This window comes from Magallana gigas, chromosome 2 (assembly GCF_963853765.1).
Source record: "Magallana gigas chromosome 2, xbMagGiga1.1, whole genome shotgun sequence".
In the NCBI taxonomy this organism is placed as follows: domain Eukaryota; kingdom Metazoa; phylum Mollusca; class Bivalvia; order Ostreida; family Ostreidae; genus Magallana; species Magallana gigas.
The window spans coordinates 6,711,903-6,728,493 of record NC_088854.1 but is presented as its reverse complement, the minus strand read 5'-3'; the positions used below and the strand labels follow the sequence as shown (position 1 = coordinate 6,728,493).

The following is a 16,591-nucleotide window of genomic DNA, read 5'->3' as shown; positions in this document are numbered from 1 at the left end:
ACCGCGATTGTTATCTTCTAAGGGCACTCTTTTTGAAATTCTTGAGAGTTTTTATGAAAAAAGCTAATTTAAATCTTCATTACGTCTTACAGTTTTCTGAAATGCACTGGATAGAATAGGCAAACTTCCACTTTTCTACAAATTCCAAGTTCATTTAACGAATGTAAACAAAGATGTAACTTTGATAACATATCACCTTATGATATTTTAAAACAACCCAATATCCAAAACAAGGAGAAACAATATTTTTTAAAAACTGGGTTAACAGAAATATACTTTACTTAAAGGACTTAATATAGGAATGACTCTATAAATTTTTTTGTTCATCGACAAATGAATCTAAAAACCGCATCGCAAACTTTATGAAAGCCGAAGGCTTTCATAAAAAAGTTTGCGGTGCGGTTTTTAGATTCATTTGTCGATGAGCAAAAAAATTTATACTGTCAATGCTTATAATTCAATTTCAAACACAAATGTTGTATATTTAAGGGAAATTTATTTGTAAAAAGCAAGAGTTAACAAGAAACAAACAAGGTCATGGAATTAACACGCGGAGTGATTTACTCGAGGAGTTGTGTATTACTCTTGATCTGCCTTTACATTTACATTGATTGAACAATTTTGAAAAACAGAATTGTTTATAAAAGATTTTGCTGATACATTTGAGGTTTGTTTGTTGAACAGCGATTGTTGAAACAGGTATGCGCCCTCACTGCCCTGGTCTTCGGAATAGCTGGGCCCCGCACCGCCATCGCTCGCTGATGCCAAACTGGAGAGAGTCTTGCTTATTGTGAGTTTCTGGTTTCCCGAGCATTTTCTCGCATAGCTGCGGATAGAACCTTCGTTTCTGTGTCCACTCATAAACATTATATGACGAAGTTCTATTCCTGCGTCACTAAGGGCCTGAATGCTAGTTGCTCGGAGGCAGTGTGCTGTGTACCGTATTTTACACTTAGCATTTTTGGATATATCACACATAAATTTTGAGAATTGATATTTTTTTACTGGTCTATCTGAATACCAGATATTTTCGTTGAGATCATTCAATGCTTCTGTTTTACAGTGATTAAATAAAGCCTTTGCATTGGGGTCAGTTTTGCTAAGGAGTAATTTCAGTGACGCGACTTGGCATTGTTTGGTGTTTGTGGCATACATTCTTTTATCGTTGTTTGCTTCTTCGTTTGTTAACCCTCCTTGAATTGTTTTTTGTTTTGTTTCATGGGACAGGACGACATATTCATGTTCATTTTCGTCGGTAATAAATTCAAATGAATTTTGTTCCAGCTGTTCATGAAACTCTAGGCCGCGGGTTACGAAATGTATTGCTATATCGTACCAGACAGGTATCTCAAGATTACTGGGTTGTCAACGGAGTAAAGGTACTCGCGGATTCTCATCAGATCTTCAGGAGTAATGACTTCCTTGTGCTTTGTAGGTTTAGAAATTCCACATTTCACATTATGTTCCAATTTTCCATCCAGAGTATCATTTGCACTTTTAAATTCTTTATCTTTTACGATGTTCATGTCTCTTTCCAGGTCTGAACGGTGTCTGTTTATGGCTGCTAGGATGTTTTTCATGGTATTTTTGTGATATTCAGACTGAGTATTTTCTGTTGTAATTTTTGGTCGGGCTTCAGCATAAAATTTGGATAATTTGGAGTTTAGATCGGCTGCTTCAATGGTGACAAAATCGATTTCAAAGCCAAACGTTTCTGTACTCCATTCTAAAAAAAAATATTTATACATTGTTTGTATATTTTTAATCTAAAAATATTAATATTGTTCATATGTAGAAAAAATACGCCAAGTTAGGGGTTTCAAAATTTAGATTTGTTTTCAAGCTTCTGTAGTTGACCCCACACACCGATACATTCGCATTGGCCACCTTTTTGTATTTTTGGTAATATAACAAAGTTTAAACAGATACTGCTTTGATGTGTTTAATTAAATTATAAATTTAGGAGATATTTTTATATTTTAAAAGAAAAATGATTACCTTGTATGATTTTAATACCCCATTTTGTGTTGCGTTTTGTGGATTCCGTTTGCTGGTGTAACGAAGAATATTGACCCGGGTTGAAAATTGACCCGGGGGTCATTTTTCAACGTTAAATATTGACCCGGGGGGTCATTTTTCAACGTTGAAAATTGAGACCAAAATCGTGAAATTTATACCCGGGGTCATTTTTCAACGGTATGAGAAAGATTTTTCTAAACTCTGATGACCTCGACCCGTTGAAAATACATCCTGTTGAGAATTGACCCAAACCTCAGAGTTTTGATCTGAACTGGAACTTACTCTACACGGTTTAAATGTACAATCATGCACATATTTGAAAGTTTCAGTTTTAAAATGTACATACTGTCGATACATATGCGTACGTGGCTAATTTCTTTTAGGCTGATATGTCCAATTAATCATTTAGTTTTTAGATTGAAAATATGATATCCATTTATTATTACAATACTATGTAAATAAAGCTAAGAAGATGACCGTGTGCTTCGTAATGGAGCAGGCGAGTAGGGCTAGCATACTTTTTTTACATAGGTGACATGGTTTTCATTCCCTCATGTGACAGAATTTAAAGTGTAAACTTGTCACAATCTCTGATAAATATATCTAACAAACATTGCCCGTTGTCGTCACTTTTAAGGCAATTCAACAGAGCTCTATTCGACAGGCACCTGACGTTGTATATTTTTCTAATAATTGAAAATATATAACATCTATACTGCTTTATTGGGTAAAGGGTATATATATTTATATCAAGACAAAAGGATATAATGTCAGATACCTATGCTTAATTTGAAGAAGTCAGAATATTTCACTGACAAAATAATAAATGAATGGTTGTCATATTTTTATCCTTTTTCATGTATACTAGTTTTTTTATACGTATATATACAGCAGATACATATTTATACATGTTTTTAATTTTTTACGACTTAAAAATAATTTTTCATAAACTTGTATGATTAACTTTATTGAAGCACCATCCAATTTTCTGCATATACAGTCATAGTTCTTCTTAAAAATGCAATTTATTTCTATTATTTTGAGTTTTCAATTCTATTATTTACCTGTAAATTAGAAACACAGGCAACTAACGCAATATATTTTCTCAAAATTAAAAATATATACCCTCTACAGCAAAAATGGTATCAATTTAAAAAAAAGTAGGTTTGCATCTAAATATACAGTCGGAGGATGGTTGATCTAATTATATTATAGGTATATACATGAAAAGGTACTGTGGTTTCACCAATATTCGTTGAATACCAATTTCCGTGGATTTCGTTGTTTAGTTGATCCACGAAATTAAATGCAGGCACGTAGCATCAAGGGGGGCCAAGGGGGGGGGGGGGGACCTGGCCCCCCACTTTTTCTTGCAGCAACAATTTTTAAAAAATTTACATATAAAAAATTGAATTATCATGGAGTTGCCCCCCCCCCCCCCACTTATTGGGAGTATGTAAAAAATTGATATGAAAATAAGGAAATGAGGAATGAAATAGAAGATATATACTACGCCAGCCCCCCCCCCCCTCCCCCCCCCCCCCCCCTGTGACTTGAAACTGTGATTTTTACATTATCCACGAAAATTGATGCCCTTGAATATTAATGAAACCACAGTATGCGAAAAGTATACAACTGATTGATATGTTGTTTGGAGCAGCTGTATCAAGGAAAAATCCGAATTGCTTAAAAATGTACAAATTGAAACAACCAGGACAGTGACAGGGATCAGAGTTAATTCTTCTAAACCAATTTCATATAGTGAGCTTAATTTGGAAACCTTGCAATCTCGAAGGGATAACCATAAACTAATTATATTCTACAAGAATATAACTGGTTTAGCACCACAAGATATGTTAGTTTGAATTCAATCATATTTTCTTACTGAACATGCATATAATCATATATCGAATTAGCTTTCTTACTTTCTACCACTATATACTTATTACAATAGCTTTGCTCCGTCTACATGTAAATTATGGAACAATCTTCATGCAGAAAAGAAAATTTCATCAACTCTATCTTTCTTTTAAGTCAAAACTTAAAACACAAAATATACCTAGAGCTTACAAACCTTCAGTTAAGACAATAGGAAATATTATTTTACGTCAATTACGGAATAAAGCTAGTAAAGCTTACTTATTTAAGGATTTTTTTTTCTGATGTGAGTCGATGTTTATACTGTGGGTCTGAATCTGAAGGAAATGTGATTTTTTCCCCGGATATCCAAGGTACACTCAACAAAGAGACGAACTTTTTAAACAACTTATTGACATTAGTGTACCGTTTTATATGAACTATATACTTTATGGTAGTTCTGATTTTTCATATAGATAAAATTGTAAAATTGTTTCCCATGTTTATACTTATATTAGATCCCAAAAGCGTTTTTGATTCTCTTAAGGTACACTGTTTAAACCTATTTAAGTATTATACCAGTCCTGTATATTTACTTAATATACAGTTCCCTTTTATTTATTGTTCTTTTCAAATGAGCTGGATCATGAAAATCTCATTTCTGCAGGTATAAATGAAGGTGATATGTTTGTTAATATAGGTGTGAGTGAACATGTCTACCAACAATATGTCATACAATCATATATGATAAATATTCAGATAATTATTTAATATTCAAGTACCTCATGTCTTATATACACATAATATACACATTAAACACGTTTAAATTAAATTAATAATATAGGTGGCTGTGATAGGAAGGCCAATCATCTACTCCAACGCTGCTGTATGATCTTCTACTAATTATTCCTATTCAAAAAATGCAATTTACCAATTTAATGACAAAAACAATTACTGTTAGTAAATTTATGATATTTTTGTGACCAAAGCAATTTAGAAACTTTAAAGCAAAATTCTATTGTCATCCTGTACAAAAATTAGGTTGCTAACTTGCTACAGATTCGATCATGAAGCAGAATTGCTAATACCAAGAAAAATTAGCGATTTGATGATATTTAGTTACATCAGAAGTTATTCTAACGGAACAAATAAAACACCAACAATCGGCTTTCAAGATATAGTTACTACAGCATTGTTCATGAAAGAGTACAATCATGTTAGCATTTCATCATTTTGTAAACTGTTATTGGCTGGATGGGTGTGAATACAAAATTCAGATAGTCACAGTTTTAACAAACTGAGTGGGTGCAAACACAAAAAATCTCAATATGACATACTGTATTTTTTTTATTTACACCCACTCAGAAAATTTAAAATGAACAATATCAAAGTTTCAATTTACAGGGTGAACGTAAAACCAAAATTAATCAATATAACGTATTGTAATTTTTTAAAATTATTCATATTTGTACACTTCTCCAGCAAATTTAAAAAAAGAGTTTTACTGAATTGAAGATTTTAACGTGTAATTATGTATACTAATATTATAAAAAACATATATTTCTTTAAAATTATATAGATATCACACAAAACAACAATTATACGCGAAAAGTTTATTATAAATGAAATAGTTATTACATGTACATATTTAAAGGGATACTATGTAAATTCAAAAAATAATTATATAAGTCTCATTTTAATCACTCCCCCCCCCTTCCCCCCCCCCCCCCCCCCCGGTTGAAACATGTGAATCTAAAGAATAAATATATAAAAACTGATAATTTTTAATTAAATAAACTCAAGTTATAATATTGATTCGTTAATTTGTGCTTTTTTGCTGTTGAATTTTGAACCGGTTTCATGATCAAAATTCCACGATGCGGGTCAATTTTCAACGGATTAGGGTCTTTATTCAACATCTTTGGTCTCAATATTCAACGTGGAAAAATGACCCCCGGTCAATTTTCAACCCGGGTCAAAATTCTTCGTTACACCGGCCGTCCCGAAACTTTTTAATCTCGTCCCCGGAAACTGTTTTAAACCTTTTCATCGATGTGTTCTCAGAATTTGCGTTTTCTAGGGTTCTTTTTATTTCAGCAATCAATTTTTCGGAATTTTCGGACGCACCAGCATCATTGATTGTGGAAAAAGGATCAACCATCTCATCATTAAAAAAATCCTCCTCAATTTCTTGCGGAAAATCTAAATTTTCACCATTTTCTTCCATTTCTAGTCTTACTTTGAAATCTCCGTGCTCATCCGATGCCATCGAGAAGACGATTAATTATTCTTGCAGACGTTTATGTATATTTCATTTCCTGACACTTTGCCAGAAAAATATTTAGAGTTATCCTTCTTTGTTATTTGGAGTTATCGTTGTTGATATTTCTTCATTATATTGATTAAATTTGTCTCTAATTAAAGAATTTAAGAATATATATTAAATGGTTGTATCCAATAAAAAAAATTATATAAAATCACATCATGAATGTTTGTAAAAATTATAATTTTAGGGGTTTAAAATACAAAATTTAAAAAATATACTACTATAGCTAATGTTAATCTTCTGCACCATTAATACATGTATTTCTTTTTTGCGTGGATTATATAAAACTAAAAATCTTACTCCCATTGATGCACAGCCAATAAGTTAGTATCGCGTCTGTGCCGAAAGTTGATCAGAACACTCTCATTCATCGGGCTATGAACAGAAAAGAGCACAATGGCGAGAGGTGGGAAGAGAGTGATGAACACAATGAAAATTGAATTATTAGATGATAACGGGAATATAAAAACACTGCAAGTGCTTTCCACTATTATTCAGAGAAAGTCTAACTGGCTTTGTGAATATAAAACTTTACTATCAGTTATAAAACCATTGTGTAGAAAATATGATTTTACAAATGTTAAATATTTGAACATTAAAAATGAAATGAAGTTTCATTTTGCAACAGGGGTGTCATGCCTAAATTATAAGAAATGCCAATTCTTTTATAAAAACTTAGTACACAAGAAATTTGTTAAACCGTGTTATCAAACTAAACGTTCTTTTAGAGTTTGCAATACCGGTAAATGATTTAAATCTATGGAAAAATATATACACGAGAAAAGTCAAAGATATAAATGATAATAAAATAGCTGAATTTAATTACAAAATGCTCCATAATATTCTCTGCAACAATGCATATTTAAGTAAATGGTTAAGGGACAAAGGGGGTAAGTGTAATATATGCAAAACAATTGAAAACACTAAGCATTTATTTTTTGAATGTAAAACTGTTGAACATATTCGGAGAAAATTAGGTTCCTTTTTATTTATCCATATAAAATGGAAACATATTATTCTAGGATTTTATTTAGAACAAAATGACAAGATTGAGTCTTTGAATTTATTAATTTCTTTCATTGCTTATAAAATATTTAAATACAAAATGTACTGTAGAATTAAATATCTTCAAGAAACTTAAATAGATGTGTGTAAAAGTGTCAAAAATGCTCTTATTCAATATTCTTCGATGTTACGTCTTATGAAATGTTACAACGTCTTTTCTCAAAATTTGCCGATACATTGTAATATAAACATGTACTTGCATGTTTATAAATTGTAAATCTATAAAGTATTTATCTACTTTGAGAGAACAGTCTCATGTAGCATCGTCCACTTGGAAGTGTTTGGACTTTTTGTATTGTAAGGACCCCGGTGGACCATAATTGTCAAATCGTACCAGAGTACTTCTATTGTATACATATACTTATACAATATAATTGTTTGTTCAAATACAATTTATCGAATTTATGTATATTCATTGTTTGAAAACAAAATATATTGGACTTGATATACAAGATATCTATATATTAATCGTCAAATCTAGATTTATGTTTTCCTAACTTATTCCTGTATTGTTTATGAATTATTGTTATCTATACAAAAACTAAATAACTAAATAATAAATTTTAAAAAAGTTTATTTTCTTATTGTCCCTTGAGACAGCAATTATTTCCTGGGGCAAAATTTTCCAGTACATGCAATATATGTACAAAAGATGTCAAATTTTCAAAACTGCACAATTCTAATACAAATATAAAAATAAAATAATAAAAATGCATATAAGCCTTGTTTTGGAACACGTATACATGTATAATAATAAAGACAACTAAAAAACACACTCCCTCAATGCTTAATTTATTCATTGACAGTGACTATAAAACCAATACATTTGACAAAGCATGGCTCTTTGTTTTGCATGTTTATCTACCGGTATTTGGTATAGCAGAAGCTTTTACTGTGACACTGTTTGATTTTTTGTTTGCTTTTGAAGTTATGCTATTCATACAAATGCAGTATTAACATTGGCGATTTGCCTGCCTACAGCCTCTGGGACTCTGCTTCTAGCAGAGCATGGCTAACAATAGGCCCATTGGCTACATTTGCTGATCAGCAATTCTCAAATATTCCAAGATTTGACAATCCATATAACAATAATTCATGTAAAGAGAAGATGCAGTAAAGGAACAATGCATCAATCTTGTTATCCTTGGCCTCGATAAAAAATAAACACACCAAAGATAAGAAACTTAGAAAAGAATAATGATTAAAGATTTTGCTATAATAATAATGAAATCCAAAAGTAGGAATGCCCCATTAATGGTACAGGCCATGCCGGGGTTATATTTTTTAATAATTTAGAATATACATGTACACTATATATGACTGTACATTATTATAATGGCAGAATATTTACCTTACTTACTTACTTACTGACCGTGTCCGAATAATCAGTAAAAAAGGTATTTTGATCTAACCGAAGAAAACTTTATTTGTCGAAGATGCACATTTTCTTGATGGTTAACAAATAAGAGTTATCGGACTTCGAATTTAATGCTGCAAACTCAGATCGAATGGGGACGGTGTAAAGGTAGTCCGGGATTTATGTCCCGGACATATGTCCCGCGATGTCATAGTAAAAGCAGTTATTTACGATCGAATGCCGCCGGTGAAAAGTTTCGTTGACTATATTCACCATCAACAGATTACACGGAAACTATTTCATAGTTGAATTGAATAGCAATACTCCCGGACATATGTCCCGCGATGTCCCAATTTTCTATTTCGCGTCTAACTTATTTTTCAGTTATTTTTTTTTCAAAACCCTTAATCAGATATCAATTATTACTGCTACATATAAAACACTAATAAGTTTAAAATCGTTAATTTTCCTTCGCCAAAAGTTAAAATGTAGTCCCGAGAAATCGACTATGTTTATATATATATATATATACAGTACATTAAATAAACAAATTTCTAAATAATTTTTCTTGTCGTTGTCTCTTTATTATTTGTTTATAGTAGAAATCTTAATTATTTATCACTTTTTAACCTTAAAAGCAGTTATTTACGATCGAATGCCGCCGGTGAAAAGTTTTGTTGACTATATTCACCATCAACAGATTACACGGAAACTATTTCATAGTTAAATTGAATAGCAATACTGTTTTAATTTTACATAGAAAATATGTAAAGAGGTATGCTAAAAAATCATAATGGCATCATGTCTTTCCGTCCATTATTTCTACACCACTGCTTGATCGCAAATTCAAATAATTTTAAATACCAACTCATTCCTTCATGTAAAAAAGTAAGGAGAAACGAGAGTCCAAACAAAATAGGAGATTTTTTTTTTAAAAAGCTGAAGTTTTATTACAACCGTTCAATAGTTGAATCTAATTGGATTATTAATATTCAAACATTAATGTTGAATTATTTTGAAATTGCCCATAATTATACTTGTAGATCGGTAAAAAAAATAACTGACACAGTCGTACAGGGGAGACTATACGTTGTCTTAATTAATATTCTTAACCAATTTTAGTATACGAAAAACCTTTATAGAACTATATATGATATGAGTTATATTTAAGTGTTTCGGGTATAATAAAATGTTATGTAATATTTTAGAGGAGTTGATGTAAAAATATATATTTTACCTATTTATTTGATTAATTTACGCTCACTGGCAGTATATGATGCTGAAAGTGACGCTTTTTCTATAACTCAATCAAAATCAGTCAAAATTTACATTTTTCTCATCCTTTTATGAATTGGAAAACAGAGCGCATGCTTAAACAGAAAAATTGTTTGTCTAATCTCTGATTAATATATTTTGTTTGTTCAAGTATGCGCTCTACGTTTTCTGAAAACAAGCTGCTTTATGCTAAAAACGCAAAAATGTTAGGAAAAGGTTGTCTTTACGATGTCATAATTCTAAATTGTGGGCAGTTGAATCGAAATGAATATTATGTAAAAACATCATATATATATCTGTACAAAGAAAACAAAGGATGATGTTCATTTTAGGATGCCATTTTAGGCCCATATCATAAAAAGTCCTTTATAGTAAACATCTACAGGTAAATTGGTCGAACAGGTATGTGGTTCGTCACATCACCACATGTAAACATAAACAAACACACGTGGACATTCTCACATGGACGGGACGCCGTACGATAAACAAACACATACACACACAAATAATTAAAACACTGAAACAAAAAAACTTTTTATTACTTTAACTGATTACATACTTTTGATTTTAAAAAAGGGATTAATAATATCTTCTGTGGTTTTATTGATATTCAAAGTCATCAATTTTCGTGGATAAAGTGAAAATCACAGTTTCAAGGATACTTAAATTCGTGGCCAATGACCCTTTCAATACAAAAGGTCAATAAAAATTGCACTTCAATGAACATTTAATTTCGTGGATCAACTAAACAACGAAATTCATGAAAATTGGCATTCAACGAATATTGATGAAACCACAGTATATCATGAAGTTTTCGCTTGATTTGTTTTTTAAAATAAATTATGATGATTTATTCATGAAATATTTATTAAACCAATTATTATTCACAATTGAAATATTGAAGAGAAACCTCTCAGGTGTGTCTTTTGCAGTGGAAATTTACACCGCTCGAGTATTTAAAACTTTGAATTGCATACATTCAGCTGACTTGGAGGCCTACAGTAAAAGGTAACACTCGATGAGGTAGATATGATTTCTGACTTTTGATATCTTAAAAAAGATAAAAGTAATATTTAACATTTTATAGGATTATCATGATCTTTTTCTACTTTAATTTGATTTTTTTTTCTTTTTTCTTGTTGTAAATTTTGAAATGATATTTACAGTATGTAACTGTTATTTGTCTATGTGTATACCTTCTTCAGATTTTAGGAATAAAGTTTCTGTCTCTGAATTACCTGATTGATAGCATACATGTACAAGTCGAAAATCCTGTATAAGTCATCGGAATGCAACAACTGTATGATGATTGAAATTAAAAAGACATCAACCATAATGGTTCTGATTGCAAAATCGGAATTAAATATATATAAAAATATATAAATTAAATATAAAATATTAGGTAGCAAAAAAAATACATGTTTTCAGATGCTTAGGTAACGTATGGTAATGTATCTTGAAGATTGCCTATTTAGGATTTCGAGTTTTGATGTTATATTCATTATCACGTACCTAAAATCTTGCAATGAAAACAGATCTCACATTTTAGACATGAATTGAGTGAACATGGCTCGTGGGTTTTGCGGAAAAGTCGGAACTGTGTTTCTGGTCATCATCAACATAATTTTTTTTGTGAGTACGAAAACTAAAGCTGAATGAAAACAAAAACAAATGAATAAAACAAAACAGCAATGAATTATTCTTGCCATTGTAGAAACGCATGTCAATCAAAATCAATTTGAACTATGTTAAACATAACTTCTTTATATAAACAATATTCGACCTGGAATCTTTTCTTTTTAGAAATTAGGTTAACAAATTTTTTTTACAAAGCTTTAATGTTTACTTATTGTTCTCTGAACCATCAAAAAAGCTGAACATATGATTTTTGGCAGCTCATGGGATTAGGGCTGGTCATAGCTGGGGCCCTAGCTTTAACAGACGTGTCCAACATCAACACTGATCACATCAAGCCTCTTTTGGATTCCATTCCAGTGGGCTCCTTCGAAGCAGGCAACCTTGTCAAAAATCTAACCACTCTGATTATAGTTATTGGAGCGTTCATACTACTGATTGCAGGGCTTGGTCTGTTTGGAGCTTGTTGCCAAAATAAGTTCATGCTGGTTACGGTTAGTTGAGAATGTATTGTAACTTGAAAATGTCTTTTAATGATCTTTTGTGAAATTCAAAATAATATTTCCTGCGCATCGATACAGACGATGTTTATCTTTCTTTAAAGTCTTCAATTTTTGGCATAAAAGGGATTGTTTTTGATTTCGTTACTTAATTTACAATTATCACAAAAACTAATTCTATTTTATACTTTTCTTGAAAAAGTGACAGAATGGAAATGTCAGTTGGTAACCTTTAGGCAATTATTGGTTCAGCATATTAGTTTACTTTCATTCTGTGTCTTTCTCTCCCCTTCTTTTGGATCTGTCAAAAACTTAAAATTGGTATCCCTTCTCAGCAATATAAATATACTGTATAACTAGACTCTTGTTGCTATAGCAACAAAAAGGTCTTCCGTTCCTCATGTATTAATCAGTAAAAAAAATCCAGTTTTTTTGTAAACAGAAAATGGATATAATATATACTGTACAGGAGTTCCCAAAAAATAAACAAACAAAAAAGACAAAATGTCAATTTTTGAGAACTTTCTGTGACGACCGGAAGTTAAGCAGGTTCATACAGATCATACAGTAAACATATTTTCATACATTGCCTTGTCTTTCCTCAAAGTTTGGATGTTCAAGTTTTTTTTAGTTATAATATCTCGTTCAGAAATTGTTTTTGTCTCGAGACCGGAAACGAACAAACGGAAGTGATTTAAGAATTTAAAAGTAGATATTTTAGTACATTTACCTACGATACGTTACTGTTTATTACATTGAGTAAAATTTTAAGAAAATATAATGTGAAAAAAAAAAAAATTTATTGCTTGAACGCTTCGAGTGAGAACCGGAAGTGACGTACGACCAAATAAAACCCCGTTAAACACACGTTCAATCAAATGTCCATTATCCATATTAGTTTTGTGTCTTGATCTCTCACAGTTTCTGAGATCTTGTGGGTTCTTTGTTTTTAGAAAAAAGGCTACCTGGGATATTTGAGATGTCTCACCGGAAGCAGATTTTTTTTAACCATCTGTGGATGACTTTTGTATTTTTATACCTAAAATGTTACTTCCATGCTAAATAACTAACATATTTTTTAAATCAAAATTCGGTGTACCTTCTGTGACGACCGGAAGTTACGCCGGATTAAAAAAAAATTGTGTAAACACATGTACATCCATAAAACCTTATTTCGACGATGTCTCACAAACGATAACGACTTGAACAAACAAACTTTGTGGGATGATAGACCTATTTCGTCTCGGGACAGGAAACGGACAAAGGGAAGTGCTCAATGAAAGTTTGATTTATCATTTCTTGTTTACTTGGCTATCTTACATTACTATTTATCAAAGTAACTAAAACTATCGAATAAAAACAGTTGAATCGATAAACTCATGTATAGATTTATACTTATATATTTATTTTATGGGAAAAAAAATAAATGCGTAAAAATAATTATTTTTGAAGTGCTTCCGGTGACAACCGGAAGTTACGACGAACAAAAAAATTGTTTAAACACATCTACATACATAGGTCTTTTATCCACCAAAGTTTAGATGTTCAAGTGTTTGCCGATTCTGAGATTTCGAGGGAACAAGGTTTTTTATTGCGGGACAGGAAACGGACGACCAGAAATGAATTTTCAAAAAATGAAAAAAACACCTTGATATATTATCAGTCTTTATCAGTCCTGAAAATTTCAAGAAAATCTATCAAGCCATCTCTGAGAAATCTTGTGGACAAAAAAAATGAAAAAAATAAATAACAAGAAACACTACAATCACTATAAGATCTTCCGTTGGAAACGGAAGACCTTAAAAAGAAACATTATAATCACTATAAGGTCTTCCGTTGGAAACAGAAGACCTTAATTAAAAAAAACCTTACTATTACTATAATCCTTAATTAGAATATTATTTAAAATATTTTTTTTTACTACAAACACTTATATTATTCATACTGAAAACGTTGTGATTTATTTCGCTTCTGATTTTTTTTCCAGTCCAAAGCTGTCAAAACTTCCAATGAGCGACTCACCAAAGATGACCAAACATGCAAGCATTATAGAACCAAATATCTGTACTTGTACATACATTTACAATGGTTTTTTTTGTTTCAGTATGCAGTCTTAGTGTTGATTTTACTTGTAATGAAGATTGCAGTCATAATCTTGTGGTTTACAATGAAAAACACTGTGCGTATTCAAAGTATAATAATACTAGTACATCCAAATTCAGAAAATGAAACAAATAAGTAAAAATATTCTCTATTGCATACATGTTGTTTATCTATATCCGATAGAATCAAATGAAAAAATTACATGCAAAATTTTAATACGAAGAGTTTCAAAATATTTCTTTTTCCTAGGTTGAGAATGAAGTAAAAGACAAGCTGTTCGTCTCTTTGAAAGATAATTATAAAGAAGATACACTTACCAACAGCAATTCCATATCAAATGCTTGGAATTACATGTTTATGACGGTAGGCACATGCACCATCTACATGAAGTTGTTTAAATGAACTGGCGAATGAAATTTAGTCATCCTTTCTTCTTCATTTTTTTTTTACATTTACTTTATTTTCTTCAGCTTGACTGTTGTGGAGTCAATCCTGTAGTTTCTACAAAAAATGATTTCGATAGTACGTATTGGTGTAATGATGATGGAAGCTGTCTTGCTGCTGTTTCAAACATCCCAAAGACCTGCTGCCTCAATGTTGACGAAAACACATACACCACAGCTCCGATTGCCTGTCATTCAAACGTTGATACTGGAACATACAATACCAAGGTTGTAATTTATATGTTTATTGCATAAGAATAACGGACAGACGTATAAAGTCAATCCTCGTTCAATTTTATTTGCGTACTGTGATTTATCAAATGTTTTTATGTTTTATTCACCATTCTTTTAATTAAGGGTTGCTACGATGCACTTAAGGAGAAACTACTGTCACAGTCCCCGAGCATTATCGGTGTAATGGTTACAGTTATAGTTATTGAGGTACAACGTTTTAGATATAATCTACGCGCGAATTGATATATTTATGCAAGTTATATAACATTAGTCATACTAACCTGATATCTGATATAATAGGATTACACAAAAGTTAGTTTCTGTTTCATAGACGAAAGTAAATTCATCCCCAAAATAAACATTGTTCCAATAATTACAGGAAAAATGACAATGATGCAATAAAACAATTATTTCTGGTGCTTGTCATTAAAGGCGTATTTCAAATTAATTTCAGATAACTCTGTGTATGTCAAGCAATTAACAGTAAAATAATCTTGGTAAATGTCGTTACAGGTACTCGCTGTGATATTTGCATTTTGGGTATGTTGTCAAGTTGGAGACAAATCAGCGAATATCTCTGATGTGGCCAAAACATAATGACAGTGCTGTGTATTTTGAGACACGGAGAAACAGCAAAGCCCTTGAAATTGAAGTTCATATTGTTTATTTTTTCTATAAATTCTTTGCAAAATTTGCTTGTGTTGTCATTTAAATATTCAATTACACCAAGGGTGGTAAAAGAGTAATGAATGGTTGGTAAAAACTACACACATTTACATATTAAAAAAAATTCAATGTGATTTATGTCCTTGATCATGTCTGAACAACTTTTATCTTGGGTGGAAAGATTTTACATATTTTCTTATATATTTTTAGCCGGGCTCTGCTAAAAGCAGAGTCCTGGCTATAGGCAGGCAAATCGCCAATGTTACTATAAATAGCACAACTTCAAAAGTAAACAAAAAACCAAACAGCGTCAAGGTAAAGCTTCTGCTATACCAAATAGTTACACAAGAGCCACGTTTTGTCATTTTGTTTCTTTTTTTTTAAATTTCGAATGAATTGTCTATCTTTTTTAGTTTTCTTATTAATAACGCGTTTTCAAACATTACTATGCACACATACAATGCACATTAATTTCCATGAACTACTCTGCTGCGCGATGAAGAAATGGGGATTGAATATATAATGCTTGTTGCAAAATTCAAGGCAGCAACTGTTGAACTTTTTAATTTCTACTAGACAGACATATTTTTTGTTTTTAGCCGCTTACAAAATTTGGTCGATCTCTGATACTTTGCCGACATTAAAAGCATGAGAGAGAGAGAGAGAGAGAGAGAGAGAGAGAGAGAGAGAGAGAGAGAGAGAGAGAGAGAGAGAGAGAGAGAGATTTTCAGTCTTTACTACACAATATGCATAAAGACACGCCAAAAGAGCCCGGCTTTCAGTACTTCAGTACTTTGATTTTATCTGTGTTATTTAGTGAGGAAATCCCACTCAACAGAACTTCTAAGTTTTCACCCTAATGAATAAAATTATGAATCAACATGCCTCCGTTGGAAAAAAATATATATATACAGTTTTGGAGAGGAGAAGTTTTAAATGTTCAGCTCTCGAATACACAAGTACCTGAATAGAGTGGCATACGAGTGCATAGTTATAAAACATTGATCAAATATAAGCAATTCGTTTACTTAAGAACTATAATTTTGAGACCAATCTGATAATATCTATATGCAATATTGTATAGCATGTAAACGATTTTCAATTCATATTT

General features: G+C 31.4%; 1 protein-coding gene and 1 pseudogene across 5 annotated transcripts; one reads left to right on the top strand and one right to left on the bottom strand.

Annotated features, from left to right (window-relative positions):
* Nucleotides 1–467: 467 nt before the first annotated feature.
* LOC136272719 (uncharacterized) lies at nt 468–2,101 on the bottom strand (annotated as a pseudogene).
* Nucleotides 2,102–10,856: 8,755 nt separating this feature from the next.
* Nucleotides 10,857–15,507, top strand: LOC117681024 (CD63 antigen-like). Of its 5 annotated transcripts, none has more exons than XM_066074735.1 (8): nt 10,857–10,907; nt 11,449–11,531; nt 11,795–12,028; nt 14,022–14,213; nt 14,387–14,500; nt 14,608–14,808; nt 14,938–15,021; nt 15,328–15,507. In XM_066074735.1, the coding sequence occupies exons 2-8, from the start codon at nt 11,466–11,468 to the stop codon at nt 15,409–15,411; spliced, it is 975 nt and encodes a 324-aa protein (XP_065930807.1). In that variant the 5' UTR covers nt 10,857–10,907; nt 11,449–11,465; the 3' UTR covers nt 15,412–15,507. The 5 variants fall into 5 exon arrangements, with proteins under 5 accessions (XP_065930807.1, XP_034299764.2, XP_034299762.2 ...); XM_034443873.2 differs by having other exon boundaries at nt 10,859–10,907; nt 14,139–14,213; XM_034443871.2 differs by having other exon boundaries at nt 10,885–10,922; nt 14,139–14,213.
* The last annotated feature ends 1,084 nt before the right edge of the window (nt 15,508–16,591 follow it).

Excerpts from the sequence above, each read along its gene's own strand:
- LOC117681024 (XM_066074735.1), top strand. The coding sequence starts at position 11,466 with ATGGCTCGTGGGTTTTGCGGAAAAGTCGGAACTGTGTTTCTGGTCATC. Across the intron at positions 12,029-14,021 it reads ATAAGTTCATGCTGGTTACG|TCCAAAGCTGTCAAAACTTC; the intron begins GTTAGTTGAGAA and ends TTTTTTTTCCAG. Across the intron at positions 14,501-14,607 it reads GGAATTACATGTTTATGACG|CTTGACTGTTGTGGAGTCAA; the intron begins GTAGGCACATGC and ends TATTTTCTTCAG.